General features: G+C 38.8%; 15 protein-coding genes and 1 non-coding gene across 16 annotated transcripts; 8 read left to right on the top strand and 8 right to left on the bottom strand.

Moving 5' to 3' along the window:
- Positions 1-221: 221 nt before the first annotated feature.
- Positions 222-1,343, bottom strand: YMD8 (Ymd8p; the record flags this gene model as incomplete). Its single annotated transcript, XM_018134023.1, has 1 exon — positions 222-1,343. One exon carries the CDS (start codon positions 1,341-1,343, stop codon positions 222-224), a length of 1,122 nt encoding a protein of 373 aa, XP_017989705.1.
- Positions 1,344-1,741: 398 nt separating this feature from the next.
- Positions 1,742-2,176, bottom strand: MRPL28 (mitochondrial 54S ribosomal protein mL40; the record flags this gene model as incomplete). The annotated part of the gene is made up of 1 exon (XM_018134024.1): positions 1,742-2,176. The coding sequence occupies one exon, from the start codon at positions 2,174-2,176 to the stop codon at positions 1,742-1,744; it is 435 nt and encodes a 144-aa protein (XP_017989704.1).
- A 445-nt stretch (positions 2,177-2,621) lies between these two features.
- Positions 2,622-3,392, bottom strand: AW171_hschr84759 (HHL063Wp; the record flags this gene model as incomplete). Its single annotated transcript, XM_018134025.1, has 1 exon — positions 2,622-3,392. One exon carries the CDS (start codon positions 3,390-3,392, stop codon positions 2,622-2,624), a length of 771 nt encoding a protein of 256 aa, XP_017989703.1.
- Positions 3,393-4,159: 767 nt separating this feature from the next.
- CMI8 (Cmi8p) lies at positions 4,160-4,477 on the bottom strand (the record flags this gene model as incomplete). The annotated part of the gene is made up of 1 exon (XM_018134026.1): positions 4,160-4,477. One exon carries the CDS (start codon positions 4,475-4,477, stop codon positions 4,160-4,162), a length of 318 nt encoding a protein of 105 aa, XP_017989702.1.
- An 868-nt stretch (positions 4,478-5,345) lies between these two features.
- Positions 5,346-6,704, bottom strand: OCH1 (initiation-specific alpha-1,6-mannosyltransferase; the record flags this gene model as incomplete). Its single annotated transcript, XM_018134027.1, has 1 exon — positions 5,346-6,704. One exon carries the CDS (start codon positions 6,702-6,704, stop codon positions 5,346-5,348), a length of 1,359 nt encoding a protein of 452 aa, XP_017989701.1.
- Positions 6,705-7,084: 380 nt separating this feature from the next.
- Positions 7,085-7,738, bottom strand: PNC1 (nicotinamidase; the record flags this gene model as incomplete). The annotated part of the gene is made up of 1 exon (XM_018134028.1): positions 7,085-7,738. One exon carries the CDS (start codon positions 7,736-7,738, stop codon positions 7,085-7,087), a length of 654 nt encoding a protein of 217 aa, XP_017989700.1.
- Positions 7,739-8,150: 412 nt separating this feature from the next.
- VIR1 (Vir1p) lies at positions 8,151-10,805 on the top strand (the record flags this gene model as incomplete). The annotated part of the gene is made up of 1 exon (XM_018134029.1): positions 8,151-10,805. One exon carries the CDS (start codon positions 8,151-8,153, stop codon positions 10,803-10,805), a length of 2,655 nt encoding a protein of 884 aa, XP_017989699.1.
- A 510-nt stretch (positions 10,806-11,315) lies between these two features.
- Positions 11,316-11,777, top strand: MPP6 (Mpp6p; the record flags this gene model as incomplete). The annotated part of the gene is made up of 1 exon (XM_018134030.1): positions 11,316-11,777. The coding sequence occupies one exon, from the start codon at positions 11,316-11,318 to the stop codon at positions 11,775-11,777; it is 462 nt and encodes a 153-aa protein (XP_017989698.1).
- Positions 11,778-11,869: 92 nt separating this feature from the next.
- Positions 11,870-12,703, bottom strand: YIH1 (Yih1p; the record flags this gene model as incomplete). Its single annotated transcript, XM_018134031.1, has 1 exon — positions 11,870-12,703. One exon carries the CDS (start codon positions 12,701-12,703, stop codon positions 11,870-11,872), a length of 834 nt encoding a protein of 277 aa, XP_017989697.1.
- Positions 12,704-12,846: 143 nt separating this feature from the next.
- On the top strand, positions 12,847-13,215 carry TAH1 (Tah1p; the record flags this gene model as incomplete). Its single annotated transcript, XM_018134032.1, has 1 exon — positions 12,847-13,215. The coding sequence occupies one exon, from the start codon at positions 12,847-12,849 to the stop codon at positions 13,213-13,215; it is 369 nt and encodes a 122-aa protein (XP_017989696.1).
- An 81-nt stretch (positions 13,216-13,296) lies between these two features.
- On the bottom strand, positions 13,297-18,261 carry AW171_hschr84751 (HHL071Wp; the record flags this gene model as incomplete). The annotated part of the gene is made up of 1 exon (XM_018134033.1): positions 13,297-18,261. One exon carries the CDS (start codon positions 18,259-18,261, stop codon positions 13,297-13,299), a length of 4,965 nt encoding a protein of 1,654 aa, XP_017989695.1.
- Positions 18,262-19,304: 1,043 nt separating this feature from the next.
- Positions 19,305-21,128, top strand: TVS1 (Tvs1p; the record flags this gene model as incomplete). The annotated part of the gene is made up of 1 exon (XM_018134034.1): positions 19,305-21,128. One exon carries the CDS (start codon positions 19,305-19,307, stop codon positions 21,126-21,128), a length of 1,824 nt encoding a protein of 607 aa, XP_017989694.1.
- Positions 21,129-21,648: 520 nt separating this feature from the next.
- AW171_hschr84749 lies at positions 21,649-21,745 on the top strand. Its single transcript is given in 2 exon segments — positions 21,649-21,685; positions 21,701-21,745. It is a non-coding gene; the product is annotated as a tRNA-Ser (tRNA).
- A 33-nt stretch (positions 21,746-21,778) lies between these two features.
- Positions 21,779-22,339, top strand: BUD31 (U2 snRNP complex subunit BUD31; the record flags this gene model as incomplete). Its single annotated transcript, XM_018134035.1, has 1 exon — positions 21,779-22,339. One exon carries the CDS (start codon positions 21,779-21,781, stop codon positions 22,337-22,339), a length of 561 nt encoding a protein of 186 aa, XP_017989693.1.
- Positions 22,340-23,251: 912 nt separating this feature from the next.
- Positions 23,252-25,051, top strand: HCM1 (Hcm1p; the record flags this gene model as incomplete). The annotated part of the gene is made up of 1 exon (XM_018134036.1): positions 23,252-25,051. One exon carries the CDS (start codon positions 23,252-23,254, stop codon positions 25,049-25,051), a length of 1,800 nt encoding a protein of 599 aa, XP_017989692.1.
- A 447-nt stretch (positions 25,052-25,498) lies between these two features.
- On the top strand, positions 25,499-26,875 carry RAD18 (E3 ubiquitin-protein ligase RAD18; the record flags this gene model as incomplete). The annotated part of the gene is made up of 1 exon (XM_018134037.1): positions 25,499-26,875. The coding sequence occupies one exon, from the start codon at positions 25,499-25,501 to the stop codon at positions 26,873-26,875; it is 1,377 nt and encodes a 458-aa protein (XP_017989691.1).
- Between the last annotated feature and the right edge of the window lie 12 nt (positions 26,876-26,887).

Raw genomic sequence — 26,887 nt, 5'->3', positions numbered from 1 at the left:
CCTATTCAGTCCTGAGCTTCTTTGTTAATCCTAACTCCAAAATGTTGTAGGTAAAGGTTAAATAATTTCGAATCCGTGTTTAGTCCAATACTTCTAAACCATTATAGGATGAAAAGAAGAAACTCTTAGACCGTTAGCAAGTTGTAAAAATGAAACATTTCAAACTTCACGCCGGGTAACAAAAAGATAAAACACTGGTCACATGACTAAATATTAAAGTACTATTTATTGCCCGAGGAGGCCGTACTGGGAGTCGTGACCAAATGATCAGCGGCTGCGCTATTCAACTGTTCCAGTTCCAATGCTCTGTCTATATCGTTATCAAGGGGGAGGAATGACTTGGATGTGAAGGTATCCTCCATGTATCTGTAGTAGTTGTAGAAACATACATCAAGCATGACGACAGTCATACCTATCCAATTGTAGAAACTGAGAACTTCGTGTAGAATCAACATGCTTAATATTACTGTAAGGAGTTCCTTTACGACGCCTGCAACACTTAAGGTAAGTACAGGGGCAGTTTGTAGAATGGCGAACTCGCATAAGGTCATCAGGAAGACACATAGGCCAGGAAACAACAACATCGAAATACCACGTACCAAAACCATTGTGGTGCTATGATTCTCCCAAACAGCGATGCTAGTGTTGGCAATGCCTGGGAAAGGACTTTCTATTATTAGTGAGGTAAACAGGAGGGCAAAGCCCATGATTGGGGCGAGCTGATATATCGTTAATATTGGGTTTCCTTTTTTCGATCGACTCTGAGTTCCAGAGAACTCAGTAGATTTGAGTAGGGTTAACTGGGTGTAGACCCACCTAAGACCGCTTAGACAGCTGCTCGCCAAAACCAGGAAGAATCCTAAAATCTGTTCCTGGCTGGAATGTTCCGTTAAAGTGTCCTCCGGTCTGTATATCATCAGTAGTACGCCCGCAAACATAAAAAAAACCACCAGTCCCAATGGTATTGTGAACTGCTCTAGCTTGCATATACAGCCAAAAAGTAGAACAAATGCGATACCTGAAGTCTTGACAATAGTATAAATAGTTAATGGAATGTATTTGAGGGAAACATTCGCAAAGCCGATGTCGCCAGCAGAAGCTAATGCTGTTGGAATAATATACTTGGCATATAAATACCAGTCAGCTTTACCATCCCGTGGAAACTGATTTTTAGCCTTAAGATACACAAATGTGAGAGCCCATAGGAGGAACTGATGCAGAGAAGTGATAAAGATGGGATAAGGAACCTTTAGACCTTTATAGGGATCAAACAGCAACTTATTGTATAGGGATATCCCAATCGAGGAGAGGTACCAGCCTGCAATTAGCACTGACAACTGCATCTTCAATTATGGCGGATGGGCAGATAAAAGTGGCCTTTACCGTGGTTCTTTTATTACGAACCTGGTTATAGATATTAGTATTTTCAAGACGTTATATACCGTGACTTTTTTCTAGCCGTAGGCAAGATCAAAAGAATCCATAACGAAACGTATACAACTAAAGAAGAAGCACACTATAGTTCTTTGCACGACATATGCTGTAAATAATACTGATATCACTACAACTCATTTCCTTCGAGGTACGTTTGTGCAGTTAATGAATGCCCGAGCACGTTTAATGTGAAGTCCAGAGTTTAATGGTACATTGCTATCTATGTTCTATACACACACACACACACACACACACACACACACGGCTATCTACAGGTATACTCGTAATGCATCCAGTACTCGCTGGTCTAGGAGTCTTTCTTAAAACTGTAGTGCCATACTGTGTTTGGAGGATACTGAGTTGGAACTCTCAATTCTAAAGGAAAAGTTTGCCCACTTTTTGGATTGGCAGCAGATTTGTAGAGTGCAGGGCTTAGTTCAGATAATCGGTCCATCGCCTTTTCTATGCTCTGATACTGTTGCGTTAACTGGATCTTACGTTTTTCACGGAGTTCTCTCTGGTATTGAGCCCAGCAAGCATGGATAGTTGTGTGTTTAATGTAGTCCTCTTTTGAAAGCTTTAACATCTTAGGCTGCTTCCTTTTAGCAGACATCACTGATAGTTGTTGAATAGCTCTTTGAATCTCGGGCGATACCGATCTGTCTTTAGTTCTCTTCCCTCTCACAAATATCCTCACGGGAAGGGAAATTGAGCATGGCTTGGAGTGCGAAAGTACCAACATCTTATTATACACCGATCAAAACTATAGCAGTGGTTCCTCAACAGCCAAGCTTTACTATTACATATAGCTATTCAGATGAATCAAATAGCTAACTATCCATTTTTAAAAATTTTCGGCTGTTAATTCATGTCACGCGACCACAATTGAACCTCACGTGATGCCAATATTGTATTCCCCACAGGCATATTGTAATTTGTTTAGCAGGCCGTTATCATGGGATGTCGTCATAGGTTCAATTCCGGGTTCATCCATAATTCTGCTTATCAATTCTTACATTGCACGTAAGTCATAATCAAGCATTATCCGCCTTTGCTGCGAATATTAAATCCCATTATGTATTTCTTCTAATCTGTTTACCGTATTTCTACAATTGACGTTTTAACTCTATGAATAATGCCGCAAATAGTAAGTTAAGTATTCCGTAGTACGACGTCTCCGATTGTGTTTATAGGGTAACACATGAACTCTTTCTTTTAGCATTCCTGGCCTTTGTTCGGGTGCGATAAGGTGACTTTAGCATTAGCTTTTTATCAGGAGTTCTCGTTAATTGATCAGCTCCATTATCGATATTAGAACTTCCTGACCTACTGTGGTTAATTCCTGCACCGTTCAATCCCATATTAACTTTACCGCCACCAACGCGACCTCCATGTTGAACACCATTACCAACTGCAGCGTTCGAGTTCATTTGAGCCTCATGTGATTCTATTTCCGCCCTCATTATTTGTCTCACTAAGTCAATAAACACCTCATCAACATTACTTTTAAGCAACGCGCTTGTCTCATAAAACGGAACTTTCCCCCAATCACTACTAACCTCAATGCCTTCATCAACAGAAATAATGCGTTCATGGTGTAGGTCGGCCTTGTTTCCAACTAGAACCATTGGAACACGCTTTGAATCTTTAATTCGCAAGATTTGTTCTCTTAGCTCCATCAATTCGTCCAAAGACTGACGGTCGGTTACAGAATATACTAATAAAAATCCCATGCCAGATTTGATATACAATTCCCTCATTGCAGTAAATTGCGCTACACCTGCCGTATCTAAGATCTCCAAATCGAATGTCTTGTCATCAATCTCCATCGTTTTCCTATATGAATCCTCAATGGTCGGATCATAAGTATCCAAATATTCTCCTTGAACAAACTGTACCGTTAAGCAAGACTTTCCGACACCACCTGCACCCAAAACAACCAATTTGTAATCCCTCATTATGTATGTAAGTCCTGGTATCTTATTACAAGCGATGCAAGTCTATTGCTTTGGCGAATGTTGTCATAAACTCGAAAATGTGTTATTGTTTTTATTCGAGTTCAATTTTTTAGGTTAGTAATATGTCGATAGTTCGCGAACTCTACAGAAAGGGAGACAGCGGTGCAGCCTCTGCATGTTATAATTTAGTTCGCAGAGGATATATACTCTTCCTATCTAGTTCGGCAAGAAATTCGTGATAAGGACTAGTTCCTACTTAGCCTTGTAAAGTAGCCTCAAGCATGGAGATAATAAAACTAGTTAAGTACAGCTTCGCGTATAATGGCTTTCCGAGTTACTACCACAAAGTGAAGGTTTAAAATCGCCAAGGTTGCAGAATGAAGAACAGTGTACAATACTGTGGATGAAACTGCTATCTATAGGACTAGTGAAATTACTTATTGTTATCTGGGTTCATAATGTTTGCTTTCCTTCACATTGTTAAGAAGAGTCCGTTTGATTAAGTGTGCTTTAAAACCAAGAAGTATATTAAAAGCGGTTGTTTTCATCAATTTATCTCCTGTACGTTAGTTCTATATGGCATTATTGTCTATTGTTTACTTGTGTGGCTGTACTGTTATTGTACCTATAAAGAAAACGTTCTGTTTGCTTAAAAAACTGTTTAAAGACCTAAATAGACTATGATGAAGCTAGTGTTATTGTTCGGTGTATAACGCGGAGGCATATCCTTCTATGCGACCGACCGACATACAAACTTGCAGCGGACATTAAATTCCAGGCTTGTTCCGTGCATTATTGTATGTAAGGACATGTTGTCCGGGATAGTTTGGAGAGCCTCTAGGGTGGGGAGTGTGGACATGATTCTGTAAACCGCCCAGCGGGTTAGGATAACGTTGGTTGTAAGGTTGAGGAACTACATAATCTTCATCATCCCAAGTATCATCACCCTTATGATCCTTGGTTGCTTCTTCGTAGGAAGGAGGTTTCTCCTTCTCGGGTATAGCGCTTTGGGGTTGCCCCTGGTATTCTTGATGATGATGATGATGATGATGCTGCTGCTGCTGCTGCTGCTCTTTTTCGCTCATGTTCGTTCTGTCTTCATGTACTGTGTGTAGGAGGTGATAAAAATGCTAAATAACTTCAATACGAAATACTTTTGCTATTTCGATAAGACTTACAAAATTCGGTGCTTCTACATTATGCTTTCACGCATTATTTTGTAATCACGCAAAAAGCTTGTCCCTGAATTGTAGTACAAGCGTCTGCTTGAGTTAAGGATGCTGCATATTTTCGGCCTAGCGGCCATCGCCATGTCTGCTTCTTATGAATAAGTACTCTTCCAAGTATCATGACATCACGTGACCCGCTCGATTTCTGGTCACGCGTACCAGCGAAGCTCATTTAGGGAACGGACCAAAAGTAGTAATAGTACTACTCGGAATAACAGCACATAGGTGATAGGCATATTTTGTCAATTCCTAACTAGTCATGTAAAAGTTTTGAGGACATCACCGAAAAGAGCCTAACGTCGACCTACATAGCCAAGGAATAACTCTACTAAAACCCGTCTCAGATATACTTCGATAGTTAAAAAAGAAGCCCTTAAATCTAGAGATGAAAATAGGAGATCATTATCTTCTAGTAAGTAATTAACTAATGAACAATAGAAAGAAATCTTATCCTGTTATGCGATAGACAAAGTCGATTACATAAGTGCGATTACCGATGTATACGTAGATATATGTATCTATCTTTGCACGTGACCAATTAGACTTAAACAGGACCGTGGTTACTCCGCGCTGCTGATAACAGCATAATATCTGGTACAATACCTTCGCATGTGTATATATTCAGTGCTATTTAAGTAATTTTTAATATAGCAGTGAAACTATACCCGAGCGCTATTTACATTAGCAACAGCTATCGAAATTAATAATTGCTGCTGCCCAAAAATCATTCCTTCCAAGTTCCTTCAAAGAGATGCTGAACAAGGGCCAATGGATGATCTATATCCTCGGCACCCATCTGATTAACCCCAGGAGAAAATGAAGTAATAGGTAATACTACAACATCGTCAATGACAACTGGATCTTGCATTAACGAAAAGAACTCCCATCCAATTTTCGGAAGAGGGGTAATCAAGGATTTCTGAATCTCGTCGTAAAATTTTAAGGTACTTGTGAGGTAGCTTCGCCTTTCACCTGTTATGACATCATTTTCCAGCAGGTTGTTATTAAATATTGGGATATCCTTCTCTGAAGAAATCAGGTTGTTAAAATAGTCAAAAACTATATCTGAAAATATCCCTGGTCCAGTCCAATTCATTATGTCTGTACCATCCGAGTTTTTGTCCGTTTTCTTTTCTTGGTGTTTATAATTCTTGTCATGTAACCTATTGTGCCTGAAATTTACGTTGTAGTCGTCTAGATGCTCCTCTTCAAACATTTTGGTTTGCTTTGACGTAACTGTAATCGCTTGTGTGCTGAAAAGTGTAGTGGTCGTGATATTCAGAATTAATTCACGAAGAACGGGATGTCCCGGCTTCGACTGTATTGTCCATTGGCAGAATTGTATCCTTCTTGCGTAATATTCTGACCAGTCAGGCCTATCCGGGTCTGCTTCAATACCTATTACCAGCCCAGGCTCTCTGACATTTGAGTTAGATTCCTGATCTGAGTTTGGCCCATACTTTATACGGTTTTGAAGATATTTCTCCAAAGAGTTTCTATTGGCGGATGGCCATTGATCTAATGTTTGAATAGGAACTGTGTCTATATCCGAATATATGCCTCCTCTAGCATAAATAATCAAGTAACGGAAGAAATCTGCCTTCATTATTCGCTTCGGTATTGCGTTGAATGCTTTGATAATTAGCGGCATTTCACCGTACAGACTTTCCAATACAGGGAGCATATCGTTGTCTGAAATAAAATTGTAGCTGTAACCTCCATTGGATTTCGAAGTAATCGATTGCCAATGCTCAGAATAATCTTTAAAATTAGCTGGGAATCTCCTGGAACCCAGCGGATTTCGCCATGTCTGCCATACGCGTTTTGGAATTTTACTATCAGGATTATATGGAAAGTATTTAGCTAACTGCCATCTCAAATTATCCTCACTGAATTCACTTGGCTCTAAAGATTTCAGATTTAGCCCTTTAACGTGGGATGTTGTGGGTAAAAAAGGGGCTCGTCGAAAGCTGCTCAGGAATGCCTTATGAAGTTTAGAATCCGTAAGCGCGGTAGAAAAGAGAAACCGGAGCAGAAGTAGAACGGCAATACAAACTTTATAACTGCGCTTTATCACTATCATTATTATTCTACTAGAACGTCTCGTCTCGTCTCGTCTCGTCTCGAGAATCCACTAGTACGGGGCAATAAACACACTAATTTAAAAATCCGAATGCTATTGTAAATTTAACAACGAAGATAAAATAGTGATAAATAAACACACCGACTGTAGCGGAGGTAGGTCGATTTCACCGTTGTAGGCTGTCAAATATACCCAAATTCCATCGTAGAATTACGCTACTTTAAGCTCTGACGAGTAAACTGCCGGGAAGATTTTTCATTGAAACGCGAGGTTCTACAGAGTGATTCCAGACCGCTTTTATAACAAAAAAAGGCACTTCGCTTAAAACAATAATTCTATTTATACTAAGCTTTATGGTAAACATATCATGCATGAACTTGTTAGTCCACTAACGTAACGCCACGTTGACGCAGTTCCTCCTTTACTTTAAATATGACTTCCTCTTCGCTGTTTATCGTTTTCGTATATTTACACAGTATGTTCGTCTTGAAGCCAGATTTAGATGCATCTATTGCCGTGTGCTTGACACAATATTCCAAGACAAAGCCCACAATATATACCTCTGTTACACCCTGTTGTTCTAGAAAACTCTGTAGTTCTGTCTGGTGCTCGCCCCAGATGTCTGTAAATCCTGAATAGTATTCTCGATCTGCCAAAAAACCCTTGTCAACAAGGAGGCTTGGTTTTTTGAGGCTCTGAAACGCCTGGAACACTTGACCAACCACCTTGGCGCCCCAGGTGCCCTGTACACAATGAACTGGCCATAGGGTAGCCTCCTGTACGTCCTTCTCTCTGCCTCGGACTGGAGAATGATAAGTAAACGAACTGAAATCACGCACTCCATGGTTCTTGGCAAAAGATACATGGTTACTAGGATGCCAATCCCTCGTCATCGCCACGCACTGCCACGTGTCTTCTTGCATGAGTTTAGCAATAGGGTCTAAGATGCTCTGCCCATCAGGAGCTGAAAGAGCCCCAGCAGGGTCTACAAAGTCGTTCTGAGCATCGATAATGATGAGCGCCTTCTTTGACATCTTCAACTTGCTTCCTTGTATTAGTCCAATGTCCTAGTAGATCTGTTCTCCCTTGCGACTTAATGATTATAAACCCGGTCACGTGGTTATCACATGACCAGGTGGCAAATTTTTCGCGTCTACTGTTGATCTGAAGTAGTCCAATAATGACTATCGATTTTATTGATTATTCGGATGCAGTGAAACATATAGGAACCGCCAAAACACTTTACGGATCGAATAGAAACTAGTCTAGCTAAATATCCTGGTGGAGGTTAGTTTACAAGAAGGACTTTCAGTTGTCCGTAAAAGTTTGATAGTTGAGGTCTTGTAAGTAAAGTTAGAGGTGAATATATTAAGTGATCTGATAATCTCCCCTTTTTTAAACATTTAATCATTACAAACTAAAAGAGAAGTTTTAAACAGGTGTGGAATGGTAATCAGTAGTATGGATGGTGAGGACTTGCAACAGTCGGTGGTTGATTCAATTATATTAGCAATTGAGGAGCTTTCCAAAGGTCCTGGCGATGACTACGAAGCTACTATTACGATAGCGATCAATTTATTGGATGTTTTTAAGTCGATCAACAATAAATTTGATCTATCTGTCTTAGAAGCGGGCATGAAACAGGATATTCTAAGCCCCCTTTTAGTTGCTATATGCGAGCGGCCGGATACGGTATCTATCGATGTGTTTGCATGTTTATTTGCGTACTGCTCAGTGATTGTTGAGTTACAGCCGCTAGTGATTAATTTTGTGCGAATGTGGATGAAGGATGAATATCTACGGAAGGCTGTAAGTAATCTTGGAGTGGTTTGGGAATCTGGTTCCTCGAGTGGGAAAATTGGATTCTATACCGTGATCTCATATTTGGAGAATTTTCCTAGTTTGAGTAGAAAATCACTTACTTATTTGAACTTGCAATTAGGTCATGTGCTTATTGATCAGTGGTTGCCTTTATGGTCGCGATACTTAAAGATTGGGCCCTCGGTCAGTCTTCGTGAGTGGGTTGTGAAAGATAAGTTAATGCTAAACATTCATGATGAATCGCTTCAAGATGTTGTGCTTGCTGTGAAATGCAGAGATGTGGACCAGTGGCGAAGTTGCTCCTCCTTAAGCACAGATCCTTGGAACTACTTTATTTATTTAGTAACTAATAGATTCCTCGGACTTTCTGACTCCCTAATATATCACCCTCGGTTTAAAAATTTTGCATTGTCTTTCCTTACTAAATGTGTTGGAAATAACAGCTTTACCCTTTTGCAAACGGACCCTAAGTTCAAGCTCCAGGTATTGATGGAAGTCTTAGACCACTCTGAGATGAATTTTCTGCAAGAACCTCACTTGACTAACTTGTTGAAAATAGCATTGTCCCAAGTTCATACTATAGTCCACAATGGTTCATTGGAGGAAATCACAAATTTACATTTACAGTTAGGAGAATTGGGTACAACCCAATGTTTACCTGCTTTGATTAATATGTTGCAATTCGTTTTGGTGCGTTTTTTGATTAATATCGGAAACGTGACCGAAGCGGGCGTCAGTCAACAGGTAGACAGTTATTGGTACAAGAAATACAACAGATATGTTATACCTTCAGCGTTCCACAAGCTTCTTCCACATTTGCCCCCAATTTCAAAGTCGCTGTTTGCGTTTGATTATGCCTCCGCATATCTTCCTTCTAACATAATCACCAACTATACTCAGATTATTACGAATTTGTTAAGCTCGCTGATCTTATTACTTTCTATTAATCATTCGTTATTGGTTTTTTACCAGCAATCCCAACTCGGCTCTCTTTATTTTGCCGATTATAGCCACAGCAGCAGCAAGGATACTTTACTAGAAGACGAAGCCTTACAAGGCATTGAAAATGATACTAATCTCCAATTCATGGAGTTATATTACATTCCTCTAATTACTTCCTTATTAGTCTCAGACCAGCTATTACAGGTACCAGGTGAATCTATGAAGCTGGTTTCTCAAAAAGTTGCACAGATCAACGGTAGACTCATTTTTGTCCACGTTTTAAAATGCTTGGAGCAGTTGATAAAAAATCATAGTAGCACAGCATTATACCACTTGATAAAATTTGTTTCCATGGTATCCATTGATGATTTTACTATACAAAAGAAGTTTACTTTATTGCTAAATCATTTATTTTTCCACGGTGATACAGATCATATTCTACAATTATGTCTTCAAAATGAATTGACTACCCAGGCATTAAGGGACTATATTAGTCTATGGAATGATGGTAGTAAAGCTTACGAATTATTTTTTACTCAGGTTTTTAAAACGGATCAACCAAAAGCTCCTAAAGTTACTAAAACTTATGGAGAATTATTCAGCTTGATTCCAGATTACAAACCTCCCACAATTAGTACAGTGAATGCTCCTTCTATAAATATGCAACTTGGACATAGCTCAGCGCCCGATCTAATTGTGGATTCCATGCCAATGCAGACAACTGCAATGAACAAACCTAAGTTCAACACTAATGCAAGCTCATTTATTCCGCAAAATCTCAGTATGGCAACTCCTTCCAGAAACTCGCCTTCAACCTCTATCAATTTGCAGCCACAGCCACATTCTACGCTTTACAGTTCTATTCCGTCCCCAATGCTCTTTGGTGCTACCACTAGTACTACTCCACAGCTACAAACCCCTCTGGCAGATACTTACAATTCTTTTTATATGCCGCAGCAACCAGTGGTTAGACCAACTCCAACAAGGCATAGCAGTTACCACTCTATCCCCCAAAGCAACCCCATGTCTTCAACCCCTTCCAATGCCAGCGGAACTTCTCAACATCAAAGAACATGGCAACCTGCTGGTGTGAATCCAAATTGTGTGTCTCAATTCGGACAGCAACAGCAACAGCAACAACAACAGCAACAGCAGCAGCAGCAGCAACAGCAGCCACAGCCACAACAACAGCAAGTAACATCTTTTTTAAATACGGCTGGTCCAGGTAAATTGGTGAACAGTGGTAAGAACTATATTTTAGGTGGCCACAACCGGGCAGTTAATAATAGTAGATCACAAAGTATTCACGTTGACGAATTTGAAAAGATGCACTTGTAATCTTCTTTGAAAGAACAGCAAACATTATAAGACAATCGTATTAAAGGGCCATATTCTAGCTATTCCGATATTTTGGTCACTTGTCCTACTATATCTCATATGGTTGCACCTACTAACAGACAAAATTATGGATGTATTATATTGATCTAACTCCAAAATATCGCCTGCAGTTACATATATTAGATATTAGCATTTTATAACTATTTTATCAGAACGTTCATTCACGTGATTAGTTTAAGGTTAAGATGCTCATCAATATTCTGTTTGTCCAATAACTATGGGTGACTGTGTATTTAGTCTCAGCATGGCGCCTAATCTGCAAATCTCTAGAAATAAAAAAAAAAGTGAAAGTAAAAAGAAATTCTAAAGTGTCCGAATAGGTACCCAGTGGGATCAGCTTCGGACACTTTTCTACATTAAAGTTATCGGCCATCTGTACAAGGTTGGTTTAGGCATCTCAGGGTTATAGTAAACCTAATGACCTAGGAGTTGCTCTATAACGGCCCAGTAATGTCCAATAAAGCTAATAATGTTGTATCTGGCAAACTTTCAAGCCGTGTGCTGAATATGAAGTTTATGAGGCATGCAGAGCAGGCTGAAGAAGTAAAGAAAGAAGAAGAATATGCTAAAAAGTTGGTAGACTCTTCGAAATGGACGCTTAATGAAAATTCTAAATATTTGAAAAATATACCGAAGCCTAGAAGGGTGGTTTCATTGGGATACACATCAATACGTGAACTCAATTCGGTTGAGGATGAGGCATCGAACGAAAGTGGAGAAACTTCTGTTAGGTCATTAAATGCAGGTAGAAGGGTGTTTGGTACATTAAAAGAAGCCGAACCCACAGACAAGACAACTGTTCAAGATAACGAATTAGAAGAACTGTGGCAAGAACAGGTAAAACCAAAACGGCTGCGGAGTGTCGAATCTCCACCACAACCAAAAACTAAGAAAAGACGTAAAGAAAAGTAGTTGTCGCAGAAGCTACGATACTCAGGTACTAGCTATATAGTTATGTATTATTATTATTATTTTCATTATTATTATTGAGTTCAGGTCTATTTTTACTTGCCTTTCTTGGTATTACGCTTTGAACTAGTGGATGCTGAGTTGTTCTCCGCAGGGGACGTTAATTTTAAAACAGCCTCACGAGCTGTAGAATTAATGTGTTTAAATCTATCGGGTCCAATGTGAGTGCCACGAAACCATCGTGCAACAGCAACAATTACATTCCAGGTATCCATTATAGTCATTAGATGTAGTATTCTACTTCCCGCAGCGGTCTCTCCGTCGTCATCACAATCCTGATACGAAATACCGTTCTCGGCTTTAATTCGCCAAGCTTTCATCAAATGATGCGCCCTAGCTATCTTATTATCGCTTTTTAACTGTTCTATGATTTCGAAGGCTTCATCTTCGGATGTAACCTGGGCTGCATATGCAATGAACGTTGAACCACGGTCGAAAATAGGCTCGCTTGCTACCCAGCCTGAAAATGCATCCACATTAATTTCTTCTATATTTCTAGTCAATTCAGCATCGACCTCGGATATCTCTGAAACATTGTCTTTTTGTTGACTGTCCATAATAGTTGTTAGTTCTGCTAAGAAACTGAATACGCAAACAGTATCCTTGTAGAAGACAGAGGTCATAACTTCATTAAACAAAGACTTTAAATGTTTTACATCGTATTCTTCGGTCATTTCATTTCTAAAAGAAATCTCTAGTATATGCGGCGGTTCATAGGCTGGATAAAGAGGTGGAAACGACAGTTGAATTGAAATGTCCTCGTATTGCGGAATTTTAACCAGGACCCTAGAATCGCTCAACCTGGTTAATAAACCTGGGTAAATGGCCTCTATCGCGGAAATCTCCTCCTCTACTTCAATTAATACCATTAATAACCTTATTTATCAAACATTTATTGTCATCAGTTTTAAATGAGCATGTTAAACAGTAAAAATTCCGAGTTACGGTACTTTTAATACTTAACAATAGTACTACAATACTTAACAATCCAAAGCGTTAGAAGGTGTTAGTGATGAATTTAAAAGCTGAAAATCTCAAGGATGAGGGAAATACTTGTTTCAGGAAGAATGACTACAGGGCTGCTTTGGAACTTTATAAGGAAGCATGTAAGTGTGACCCAGGCAATCCAGTTTACTACTCAAATATGGCAATGACATTAATTAAGCTTGAGATTTGGCCAGAAGCGATTAATGCCTGTAATGAAGGCCTGTCAAAGATCAATGAAGCCGATTCACAAGCTGATAAGATAAAACAGAAGCTTTTATGGAGAAGAGAAACCGCATTAGATAAACTGCAGTTGAATAAGAATAAAAATTTGAAATTAATTAACATTAAGATTAAAGAGTTATACACGCTTCCCGATAGTTTTGAGAAACTTTAGGCAGATCCTCTCTATAAATTATTTTGTGATTGTATTCGTGTTGCGGTTTCGGTTTCAATTACAACCGCGAATAACCTTCTGTCACATGCTTTTGTGATGTAAACTCTTGAATGCCTGAGATCCCTTGTGTATATACAGCAGCGGACCTGTGTGGAATAGAATGCGAATATTTTTGGGCATTGTGTTTTCAATATGTAGGTGGAACACTTTGTCTATTGCCAATGGACTAAAAAATAGGACGACAAACAGCGCTAACATGAGAATAAAAATAAAAGAATATATCCGTTTGATTCTCCTTCTGTTCCTTTTGATCTTACGTGAAAATAACAATGGACGGATTTGATATCCGGCCTTTTTCCAAAATAACATGAATGAATGAACCTTGTTAATGTTTGGTATTATAAGGATTGGAATCTGAAAGAATAATAGCAAGTGCCCCAACACAAAATCTGAGCAAAACCAACTCAATTCCAACACCTTATGAATAAATTCGAAACATGAGTCTATCACTAATTTAAATGTGAACTTTTCCCTAAACCATTGGCCCGACCACCACGCAAGACTTGATTTTTCTGCATTTCCTTCAGATGAGAAATCGAATAAAGCCATAATGCTTAATAACATGGATTCTAGCATTGCAGCAGTGAGTAATGTGATAATAATTGATTGTATGTCCCATTTTTGTAGAATGCACATTATTCCAAAGCTTATGACATGAGATAGTATACCTAAGCCATGACCAATGGAGCGGACTACTTTTGCAAATCCTGTTGTTGTTCCCACGAATGGTGAAATACTACTTGAAAAAATGCATAATAGCAACACCCAAGTGGCATTTAAACCAATTGGTAGAGCAGACAAAATCAAAATCCGCATTACTACAAACTGCATGGTATTTGTTTCGAAGGCAGATGAGCTCCTTGAATTAAGGAAGATATATGGGATTAATATCAATAACGTCCAGCAAAGTTGTAAAATAACACTCAAAAATTCCTTAACCTTCGATACATAAGATGATGATACCGATCTTGCTCCTTTTAGGTGCGAATTATAAGAATATGAAATCCACGAATCAATGTTTCTACCAATTCTATTACCAGTTAGCCATTTCCAATAATTTTTGTAGTCAACAATAAAATCATTCCATGAAAACTGGTTTGGATTAAATATGAAAGGAGACAACAATAGGGAGGAGATAGTAAACCAAAAGTAAATCAATAACGGATCCCACATTGTTGAAGTTGCAAACATAAGGATAAGTAAACAGACGAAGGAGAAATAGAAACTTTCTGGAGCGAACTTTGCATATAGGTTAGAAAACGGTACTCTAGTAACTGCCATTCCACGTCCAGTGGCAATATACCTTGCTCCTCCAGCGTATAGATCGTTGATAAGAGATCCTGAGTATACTTTACAAACAAAGATTTCGAACATTGGGGCGCCAGTAATCATATGTTTGAGTATTCTTTTTGCACTTGCAATGAAATTCTTTTCATTTATGTCCTCAATAAAAAGTGGAAAGAAAGATGCCGTGGATACAACGAAAATGCTCAAAACCGATCTCCTTAGCCATCTTATTACAGGCATTATATTTGCACAGTTATCCAAAGGCCTTGTAACCGCTTCATCGCAAATATCACTACTGTCGACAAGTACCGCTAGGTTCAAAATGAATGCCATAAACAACGTAATTGATAGTATAATACAAGCATTGTTCAAGTAGTGCCCTGGATGCGCATAATAAAAGCTTAAAAAACGATCAAGAGGTAAATTTGAACATAAGTAAAAGTACTCTCTGGAAAGCGTTTGTTCACCCATTCCAGCGCTGATCTTTGTCACAAAGTTTAAAATCGAACCGAATCCTAAATCTCTACCTTTACCGCATTGTGTGTATTCACAATGTTTTATTCTTCCGCCTCTTAATATTGAGTTCATACCCACAAAGACATCTTCGCTTAAATGCAACCCTTTTTGGGCTTTTGAAACTCCACCCCTAGTTGTGACAAAAATGGTATTAACGAAGTCAGGGTGACCATAATGTAATTTACCACCAAGGTATGATAAGCTTCTTGCAAAAAACGTTCCAAAGACCTGTTCTTTTCCTGCAGCAATATCTCCCAAAACACCTGTGTTTTCAGAAAATACGTGCTCACGGGAACCAACTATAGCTACTGGGCCATTAGGGGTAGCCATGCCTGGCCTTCTGGGATAGTCATTTTCAAATTCATTCAAAACGCTTTTAATTTTTAGACATTCCTCCAAATAACTATCTTGATTTGCATCAATCAATTGAAGGTATTCACCTCTTGTGAAAATTAAAGCATGGTTTTGATTGTCTGACTTACCGTCCCCGATTATTGGATTACCTGGTAGACGAATCCTATATCTAGGTTTCCATTTTCCGTCCTCATTGGTGTCACAATAGCCGTCAATTAACGTGCTATAATATATGTTTTCTCCTGACATTGGATCATATTCTTCTTCGATATAAGCTATTTGAAGGTTAGGAAAAAGCGTAATTAAGTAGTCGCGATCCTCAATTTCCTCTTTAGTAAACACTGACATTCTTTGCATTGAGCATACGATCCTAAATTTCGACAACGCCATCTCCGAAGCTTGTTCAGCCGAACACCCTGTTTCATACCTATAGAGAATCGAGATAGCATTTTTGTATTTCATGAACCCGGCAATTGTTCGATACAATGTTTGCGTTCTTAAGCTTGCCCAAATCCTAGTTCTTAAGGTATATTCCGGGGTATCAGTTTTGAAACCAGCAAAAGAATACGGAAGGTTGAACATAGCACCACTTCCACTGTCGTCAACTACGCTTGCAGTATTAATTTTTTCATCTTCGACTTGGTAAATTGACCCTGTCTCTTGAATAAATGTTTTCCAATCATCAGCGTAAAGTAGCTTAAGATATTCCAACAATATAACATGTGTAATATCATTTTCGCCTTTCACGATGTCCTTAATACTTAATATTATTTTCTCCTTGAAATGAGGGATCAAGACACTAAACATTGCCATTTCAGATATCGGTGTTTGATCTGGAATAGGACAGGACATCGATTTAGCAAAGAATCTAAGCCTTCGCTTAGCTTCAGTCGACCTATTGAATACCGACTTCTTAAAAAAATTGGATTTCCTTTTGGAGAATATTGATGGACCTCTCAAGGTCATCTCGTTGACCATCTCATATTTGAGCTTTTCTACATGTTCAAATGACAATATATGTTCCCTGTACATTGATAGAATTATTTCGTTCCATATAATTGCAAATCCTGTAATATCAACATCTGAGTCTGTATTTACATTATTCAATAATAGTTTATCTGTAAAACGCCTTGGAAGCTCGTAAAATACATTTCTCCATGGTATCCATTGCGACATACCAAGCATGAACGACCTTGCAGTTGAAAATAACGAATTGTAAAGGATATACCATAAGTAGGTGTCCAAAAAGAATAGCACACAGTGTGTTAAAACCAATAAACCGGTGAGGATTTTGCCATGGTTTTCGCAAAACCATTTGCCTAGCCATGCGTCCTCATTACAATTATTAATTCTTAGGTTGAATAATTCTCTTATGGGATCTCGAACTGACAAAGTCAAGAAATAATATGATTCAAGGAACTTAGAAACAAAAACTAATGTCCAAAGTACCACTGATGCTGTTTGAGAACTCCTTGGTAGTGGTAGGATGTTTGAGGTAAAAGGATCGTCCTTAGCACGAGTGTAGAGATGTTTTAAGGGCTGCGTAGAGTAATATAGCACAATCAATAATGAAAAACCAAATTGCCCTACCGCAATTAACGTCCCTATCCGCGTATGTAGAATTTCCGGATCCAAAGCAAATAGTAAAGTCTGCGGAAGAACGTTAGCTAAAAAAGCTAAAATTGTCATCCCCATCCTGCCAACTATAGGTGTAGCGACAGGTGACGTTCTCGGCATGAATATAGCCTCTCCAATCAATGCTGCAATAGTTATCAAACATGCTATCCCTCCAGCAAAGGATAGAGTTAATAGAAGTGCATATAATGGTGGGTCACCGCCGTTCACAGCGGAAAACATGAAGGAGTATAATTGCCTAGAATTAAATATCAAATAATACCAATATACTGATAGATGCATCACCAAAACACGATGAAAATTAGTAACAATATGAAACCATGTACGTTTTTCATAGTAAGTCTTGACAAGACAGAGATGCCACTCTACCCTATCAAAATATGCATATTGATGTTGAGCTGCGATAGCCTTTAGCGGACCCACGTCTTTAACTGGAAGTGTATAGACAAATGACTTATTCCAAAAACATTGATTAATATCATCATACCCTATTACCTTCGAGTGATCAGCTCCTGATGTTAACTGAGCATAGTAATATTTGTAAATGGGCGTTATAGCATGCTCTAAAAAGGGTCTCGTCACGCTAGTTTCCTCCGATGTTGTACCATAATAGTAGTCTCCCATTATCGAAAAAAGAAAACAAATCAACTCCGGCATAAAACGAATATTTCCAGATTCTCCCCATATTAATAAATATAACGCGATTTGTAAAATTTTATCACCAAGCGAGCCATAGGCCCACTGCGGTAAGGCATCCTTACCATATACAAACTCATACCATTTATGAAAATTACTGTTTGGTCCCAAAATATAGTCCGCATATAAAGAATCAACCGCTTTTTCAAAGTCATTACGACTACCGCGTCGCCGCGATTCTACTAAAACAACAAAGTAGTCATAAATGTTTTTACAGCTATCCTTTTGAAACCGAAATACCCTCTGAAGGTCTGTAAATAGCTTCTTCGTTTCTTCTGAATGCTCTGAAAACGCATCACTCTTTCCTGTACCTTGCTTTGACCGATTACTTTCTGTTCTACTTTTGGAAGATATAGTACTATAGAGGTATGTTTCACTATTTTCTCTTCCGTAATTATTTGCTCGGGCCGGCTTTTCTCGTACAGTAGCTGCTTCAATCAACTTATCTACTGGTACAACTTGATTCCTTTCAGTGTCAAAATAGAATCCCGACTCCATGGTTCCGTTTGCTGCTTCTCGACGGCCTACGTGATTAAGTATTTATTTTAGCAGTTTAGTGGTTTTAAAAATTTAATTTACTTTGTTTATTTTTGTTGCAACTCAAGTTCGTGTTTGACGTTAGCCGCCGAAGCTAAAAAGAAAGGCTGATTGTCCTCGTCACTCCTCGCCCCCCTCCCCCCTCCAGTAACCCCTGAATTTACAGATTTGATATACCATGATAGAGCAAGACTATAGGTAACGCATTAATGGAGTGTAGTTTATCGTATAGAGTATTTAACATAGATAGCTACACGATAGATAACCACAAGGTCACATGTCTGGTAAGACAAAGACTTTACAGCCATGCGTTTAGGACTATTTACAATGCAATTTTACCTGTATCTCAAGATCACGCTATATTCGCGCTATATCACGTTATCCATTGATTTTTGAGGAATATTTTATTCCCTCTAAATCGTTATGCGGGTATTCCCTATATAGTTTAACCAGATCGGATAAAGAGCCGTATTGTAAAGGTAGCTTACGTAAAGAAGTATATAATTCTAAGAACTTTGTCTATTGTTCCTTTCTCTTAATAATCGGCTTTAAGGAACAAAAAAAATGCTTACTGTTTAACGATGTACGGTTTGATTGTAGGTACGATACGGAACATATTACTAAGTAGTACTAAATTCTCGCATATATAATATGAGAAATAAAACCTGTTTGATTTGTTCAGTTATGTTTAGAGTACTTCCCTATATGTGTGTTAACTTATCATAAATCATTGTTATAATTTCATCTAGTCATTACATCAAATTAGAAAAAGATAGTTCAACTATTCATATATCCATAATAGAAAAAGATAATATAGTTCATTTCATAAATTCCATAGAGTGAGCTAAATCCTCAACAACTGAAGAGCAAAGTATTGGCGTAAGAACGTATTACATAATCATCAGGGGAACGTCATATAAGGTACAGGAAGCAGCTGTGTTACATGGTACAGGAGTGTTTCTTACTTGAAGACAAGGAAGGTCACAAGGAAGAAAGAATAAGTGATGTTTATCTCCGGAGTTCTTTACTGGTTTTGTTTTCTATATGGCGTAGTGCTGGCGCAACATGAAGGTATGAATATGGACATGTCAGCTAATCATATGCCAGGAAATGAAAAAAATGGAAGTTTAGAGCCTGTTCCACATGAAAGTAAGCATAACCATGGGATGCCAATTCTCATGACAGATCTAACTCCTGCGGAGAGGAAATACTGGGAATCATATAATACTACTACCTATTTTACAATGAAGACGGGGAATAAAAAGGCTCTTACGTACCATGCGGTGACATTATTTTCGGCAACGGTAGTAACGTATCCTGTGAGTATGGTATTAAAAAGTGCTGGATCGAACTGGTACCTGCCGATGTTAGCTTCACATTATGCGGTACTTGCCTCTTCTCTTTTGGCGCTTTCAGCCTTTGATCTCTCGTTGTCGGAAAGCCTTTATCCTAATAATGTATATCGCAAGATGACTGGTATATTGGTAGTATTGGGAATAGTGCACGCGGTATCTGCGGTTGTTAGTTTCGCCGGAGGAATGCTATTAAACGAGGACATCAATAGATTCCATAATCCTTTCATCCCATTGTCGAATCTCGATGAAATGGGGAGGAATATTTCCGATGCGGCTTCATCTTCATTTGCCTCAACAATTAGGCAAGATAAGTCCTCTATGAGTGACAGCACGAGGGACGGAGTGGAACCTCCCAACGTGACGAGAAATGACTCGTTTTCAATTAACGAATATGTCGCCACACAAGACTTAGAGCAGGATGAGCCAAATTTGCGTAATTGGTCTAACAAAAGAGTTTTCGGACAAAGCTATATGTCTAAAATTCTCCAGGGAGCCTTTTTGCAAAAGTTAGCGCGCAACTTTGGAGCCGTTTTTTCAGTTGTATTTAGCGTGACGAATTTTGTCCTGTTTATATACCTAATAGTCTACATGGTGATAGGTGTTGCTGTGGGAAATTTATTTGGCAAAGAAAGGCACATTTTCAATCTTCTTGCGCACTGGATCAAGGGCGGTGTATTTATTTTGCTAGGTATCCTATCTTTTGCCAGGTATTGCGGTTTTGGCGTGGAAAGAGGTTGGGCGTGGAATAACTTTATCGTTTTGAAGAATGAGGATCAAAATGCGTCTGTTTGGAATATATTCTCGTCGAAAAACATCATAACGATGGAGGGGATTGAGTCGTTTTTGATTTTCTTTTATGGGTCTACCAACGTTTTCCTTGAGCATCTAGGAAATTATGGAGGAGCATGGACTGCTATGGATCTACAGCATGCTTCTATTGCATTTATGTTTATCGGATGCGGGCTATGTGGTCTTCTTACAGAGTATCTGTTACGCGAATGGAGATGGAATCAGGTAATGAAGGCTACAAAAGTCAATAAGACTGCCGTATCTTCAGCTACGCCTGGGTTCTCCCCTAATCCTTTCCCAACAATGACCATTTTCTGGACAGGTTACCTAATGTCTCAGCATGAGCAGTCGTCGCACTTATCCACTGCCGTCCATATGCAATGGGGTAATTTATTATCCTACGGGTCTGTATTCAGGCTCTTCACTTTTCTTTACTTGACCTTCAAACCGTCCGTAAACTGTGGTCCCACATTCCCTTTCACCGAAGTAATTACATCGTTCTGCTTAATATGCGGCGGTCTAATATTTATGGAATCCACCGAACAGGTAGTATACGGCATGGAATATCGAGGTCTCACACCAATGTTCACGTTCAACGTCAGTGTTGGTGTTGTAGCGCTCCTAATGGCTTGGGAAATGTCACTTTTCTTATGGAAGAACTGGTTGGTAAAAAATCGGAACTAATTACATCTGCAAAACTAACTAAATTACAACTTAATAGCTAATACTAGATACTACTTAAATTTGGGTGCTTAGTTGCCGATTATTTCATCCAGTGGCGCCATATGTGACTATCTGTTTCATTTTGTTAGACTCACTCTACTAATTGCTAAGGCCTACCATAATAAGTTGTAAATAGACCAAAATTGTAAAAATTCAATCAGAAATAACATTTTATTTCACCACTGTCACAAATATCAGAATAGGAGGGCCTTTTATAAAATGTGAATAATGGTAACTACAGGCGCGTGGAATATGTCAGAAATTGGTATCATATGCACAATATTTCCCAACACGGCGCTGACATGACATAATGCTAGCCTCACATTATGCAAAACCCATTGCAAATACTTAATCACATTAACTGCCTCATAAATAGAGCTAACCGCAGTCTCCCCCAAATGTATATAGTCCTATTGAAAATCGCATTATTATACCGAGAATAATATCCAATTTTGAATAAAGCCTACAACTACCGATCATTGACATTATGGCCGAGAGGTTAAGGCGGGAGACTCGAACTTTACAATTGAGAGATCTCTTGGGCTTTGCCCGCGCAGGTTCGAATCCTGCTGATGTCGTTATTTTTGCTTCTCGTGTGACCACAAATCACAATGCACGAAAATTGTAAAGCCATTCTTCTACTTATACTTTGGTCGTGCGAGAAACAACCTACAACTCGAACACCAAACTACCCCATGCAAGCACGCCAAGTCCCAGTGCCGCCTAAAAATGCCCCTCCAGCCGGCTACGAAAAAATAGCGAAAACAATAGAGCACTATGAGCAACAACTAAAAGAACTACAGTCGGATACCGCCCCAACTGCGTTATCAACAAGAGCAGATGAGCAAACCTGGAAAATATTCCGTATAATTAATGAACTTTCTCGCTACATATACTCTCTATATTATAAGCGTAGAGCTATAAGCAAAGAACTCTACAACTGGCTTCTTCATCACAGATACGGCGATAAGAATCTTATTGCCAAGTGGAAAAAGCAGGGTTATGAGAAACTATGCTGTATTAGATGTATTCAATCTACTGAGACACAATATGGGACTACGTGTATTTGCAGAGTTCCTCGGGCTGTTCTAGAAAAAAACTCTTCGAATGGCGTCGTTACCTTTAAGAATTGTGTCCACTGCGGTTGTAATGGATGTGCAAGTACGGACTAAATTAAATTTCAGTACTGAATGACTTTTCCTGTCACGTATCTTATCGATCACGATATAATTATCTAACTATATTAGGAATAAATTGATAGTTCATTTTTATATTGACGCCGAAATCTACTAGGGACTATAGTAGGCACAAGCAAAGAAGATTAGTCAGTCAGTCAACTAATTACAGATAGGTAATAGTACTTAAAGATGCGTAACGCACAGACATTTTTTCCTGCATGTGCCGTTAAGACTTGAAACGCGTCATTTATTTTTTTTAATTAAAATTAATTAATTAAAAAAAAACGCGTTTCATCGTAGTATACTGAGATTTAGGGAGTATATGTGATAACGACTTACTGAAAATAACTAATAAGGTTACTCGTAGATTAATACTATATAGAACATTATTACTATTGAATCATTGCTAGTAATAATATACAGAGAGTTATAAATTTTTTTAAAAATAATAATAATAATATAATAAACAACAGAATAACAGGAATAATAGTATTAAAACAATAATAAGAAGAAGAACAGAAGAGGAACAGGCATAAAAACAAGCACCAGAAAAAGAATAATATTAAATTTAACGCAATTTTTTACCAAAGGAATTTAAAACAAAAGCATATTAATATTATTCGTTATTTTAAACCGCAACCCAAAAAACTTAAAACTACCGCTTGACCCCATCATCTATCTATTACTGGGAATTAAAACTATTTATAAAGGCGAAAAAAGTCTTTATTGTTTAAGAAAAACAAAAGGAGATAAACAAGATACCTATAGTACTATACAGATCTAAGGTAAGAGAAAGTAGAAACTTAAAAAAGCATTTGATTAAGCCTCGAAACGGAATTATTATAGGTGCTCTGAACCTGTTTGTTTATATTAAAATTGTGTGGTGTTTATTTTAGATTACTTTAAATGCAGTCGCTAAGTGCAATGTGCAATAGTAAGACGCGAGGGGGAAGTGATGCGTGTCATCCCTTGTTACTAAATGGTACACCTGATAAACAAGGAATGGAAAAAAAAAGAAGGCTGAGTGTTGGAGCGGTTAGCTTAAATGCAGCATTAACCCCTCCTCATTCATATACAAGCATTGAGAAGACACCTGAGCAAGAAAATAAGAATCAGCAACCCTTATCTCCAGAGTTATCATCTCCACTTCGGCCGCCTAAACTGAAACGGCCTAAGATATCGTTAGAGGGGTCTGTAAATGGGTCTAATACGCGTTCTAGCAGTACGAATAGTCTCGAGGAGCTAATAGACCATCTCTCTGATGCGAATAAAGTGTCTGTGTTGCAAGATCCTGCTAAAAAGCCCCCTTATTCGTATGCCATGCTGATTGGGGTTGCTATTCTGCAATCTAAAGATGGAAGGCTGACGCTGTCGCAGATATACAGGTGGATTTCATCGCATTTTCCATATTACAAGCTCTGTGATGCTGGATGGCAGAATAGCATTAGGCATAATTTGTCGCTGAACGAGGCATTTGTTAAGGGCGGCAAATCACTTGACGGCAAAGGTCATTTCTGGGAGGTCAAATCAGGTTGCAAGAGTAAGTTCTTTAAAAATGGACCTAGCCAATTAGATTCAGAGCTTAGAAGAAAGCTGCAGTCCGCAAGCAAGGCATTGGGAGCTGTAGAGTTGCCCATTGTACCTCCTGCAATAACATCAGAGCCTGAATGCGAGGCTCGATTGTCTAAGCCCAAGACTCCTCAAGGTAAGAGTTCGAATTGTGGGAAAGCTGCAGGGAGTTACCATATGTTTAGGAAGAAATATAGAAACCCTGATACTTCTGAAGAGTACGAGTCAGACTCCGATTTCGATGATCGGAACCACAACGATGACACGTCATTGTCTCTTCGGCACATCGCACCAAGCTCGCCCGCATCACTAGAAACCAATTCTACAGAACAGCTAGCTGTTGCTGTTCAAAATATCGACAGACGAAAGTATGCTGACGAATTCTGTTTCTTGAATGCGGAGTATAGCTTTCAAGCTAATCATCACGGCACAGCAAAAGCTGACATCGAAACCAAAATTGCGGAAGCTGCAAACCTCAAGAGGGCACACACAACTGCTGGTCTGTTAAATAGTGACCATCTAGGATTTGGTGCTTGCGAGGAGGACATCACGTCCTCGCCCCTTTTGCGACGCTATACTTGCTCGTTCAATACATGCATTGAGCCCACTTCACCGCAAGATAAATCTACAGATAGTGGCCCACTAATGGAAAACACACTTCCACATCAGCAGGATCTTCTGAAAACCCCAGGCACACATGACTTACCGAGCTTAGCTTTACTAAGAACCCCGTTGGTGACCACTCCTCGTACAAACTCTGCTTCAACGGGCAAATTGCAGACTCCATTTTTTGACGACTTTTTTGGTTCACCACTAGTTATCAAACCATCGGGCACTCCCATTGTTTGTATAGATGATTGCATTGTTGAAGACGAACGGCGTATGGAATTCAAGTCTCCTAGAAAACCCACCACCGCATCCTCTACTGGCTCAAGAGGCTTACAGCGCTCCCAAAAAATGCTCGAATCATCCACAATTTCTAGCAATGCCCTATTTGGCGTCGATGTTTGTTCTATTTGGAAGCGCGCTGTCGAAAACTTTGAACTGGATGATAGGTCGTTTGGTGATTTACAGGATCGCAGCAAGAAACAACTGGATCGCCCGTTCAAGTTCGCAGCAAAGAAAACAAAGAAATGAGCATCCATATTATCATTATGAGGAAGCTAACTTGACACGGTTAGATAGCGCTCAGATTTACTGGAAAGGGAAATATGGTGCATAAAATTTTAAAAAAATAGCATTAGTTGGTAAAAGTAGGGTTCCCTTTTTACATTAGCATGTGTCACACCAATTTGCACGCTTTGATAGGGACCTTAGTTGTAACTATCAGCTTTTTATTACTATGATTTACAAGCTATCTTTATGGTTCTAGATATGTAATATTACGGACAGTTTAATGCATGGTAAAGGTGATTGTTTGCTATTCTTTAATTGATATTTAGTTAATCAGGTAATTTTTCTACTGTGACATCTTATAATATAAAAATTCCACTTATTTTAAAAGCTTTAAATAGTTGAACAGTTTTTGAAAAACTCCAAAACGCAGCATATTAATGTTCAGCTGTTAAATGAATATATTGCACAATGTCATCTAGTGGTGGTATCATTTCCACCGAAATATCGGACCCAACAGAGTTTTTAAACACTTCAATACCGGCTTTAGCTGATTTAGACAGCTTACTGCGATGTTATATTTGTAAAGATTTTTTGAAATCACCAGTATTAGGTCAATGTGGTCATACCTTTTGCTCATTATGCATTCGTGAGTATCTAAATAAAGAGAGCAGGTGTCCCTTATGCCTGTCAGAATTAAGGCAAACTATGCTGCAGAAGGAATTTGTTCTTGGAGAAATGGTAGCTTGTTTTAATGGTTTGAGGAAACGGTTACTGGATGAACTAAGTTCAGATTCACGAGCTGATAGCCAACCAAAAAGGGCAGTTAAAGGGTGTAAAAACGATGAGAATTCATTTGATGATGACCTTCAAATACTGTCTGCTACAGAATATTCGTCAGGATTTAAGAGACCAAGTCCAGGTAATAATGATGGTAAAGGTGCAGCAAAGATTCAAAAGGTTAAAGCAAATAGTATAAAGTCATTGCTGAGCAGAAGACGAGAAAAAGAGGAAAAAGTGGTTTGCCCCGTATGCAGTAAGTATTATGAAAAGGATTTCCTAGAGCGTACGCATCTCGACGAGTGCCTGAGTATGGGAGCTTTGCATAGCGATGAGGAGGTTGTAAGTTCAGAGAATTCTGATTTCAACGACAATAATACTGAAAAGAAAAAGGAACCCATTATTATAGAAGAACAGGATCACATTATAGCGGCGGAAAAGAACACTTCGCCTGAGTTGCAGTTAAGCGATGTGAGCCAGTATACGAAAAGGTACCTGGAGTCTGGGATGCGGCAGAAAAATTCAAGACTTCCTAAGTTGCATTACTCATCTTTATCTACAGCTCAGCTGAAGCAAACGTTGTCAGAGCTTCATTTGCCAGTGACAGGATCAAGACAACAGATGATCAATAGATACAATCATTATGAAATTTTATGGAATAGTAATTTCCTTGACTCCATAAAACCGGTAGATGAGCATGAACTAAGAAAGAATTTGGCAACATGGGAATTATCACACAATGGTGATACTTCGGCTCCCAATGTAGGCGGTATTACCAACATGTTGCGCGGCAAATCTAACAATAGCACTACCGCAGCCCTCATGAAGAACTTTAAAACGGACTTATTTGATCGCGTTGCATGGAGGGAATTATACAGGAATGAATTTAAGAAACTCATACGAGAAGCGAGAAGAGGACTTAAAAAATCCACGGATACTCAATCAAATGGTTCAAGGGAAACGCCATTGACTCTTCAAGATCATAATGCAATCTCCGAAGTAGCAAATAATGGTAAACTACCTGAAGAAAGTTTGAATGAAAAACAGGATACAGATGTAACACCATGATGATATTCATAC

This window comes from Eremothecium sinecaudum, chromosome VIII (assembly GCF_001548555.1).
Source record: "Eremothecium sinecaudum strain ATCC 58844 chromosome VIII, complete sequence".
Taxonomy (NCBI): Eukaryota; Fungi; Ascomycota; class Saccharomycetes; order Saccharomycetales; family Saccharomycetaceae; genus Eremothecium; species Eremothecium sinecaudum.
This window is presented reverse-complemented; position numbering and strand designations above follow the sequence as displayed.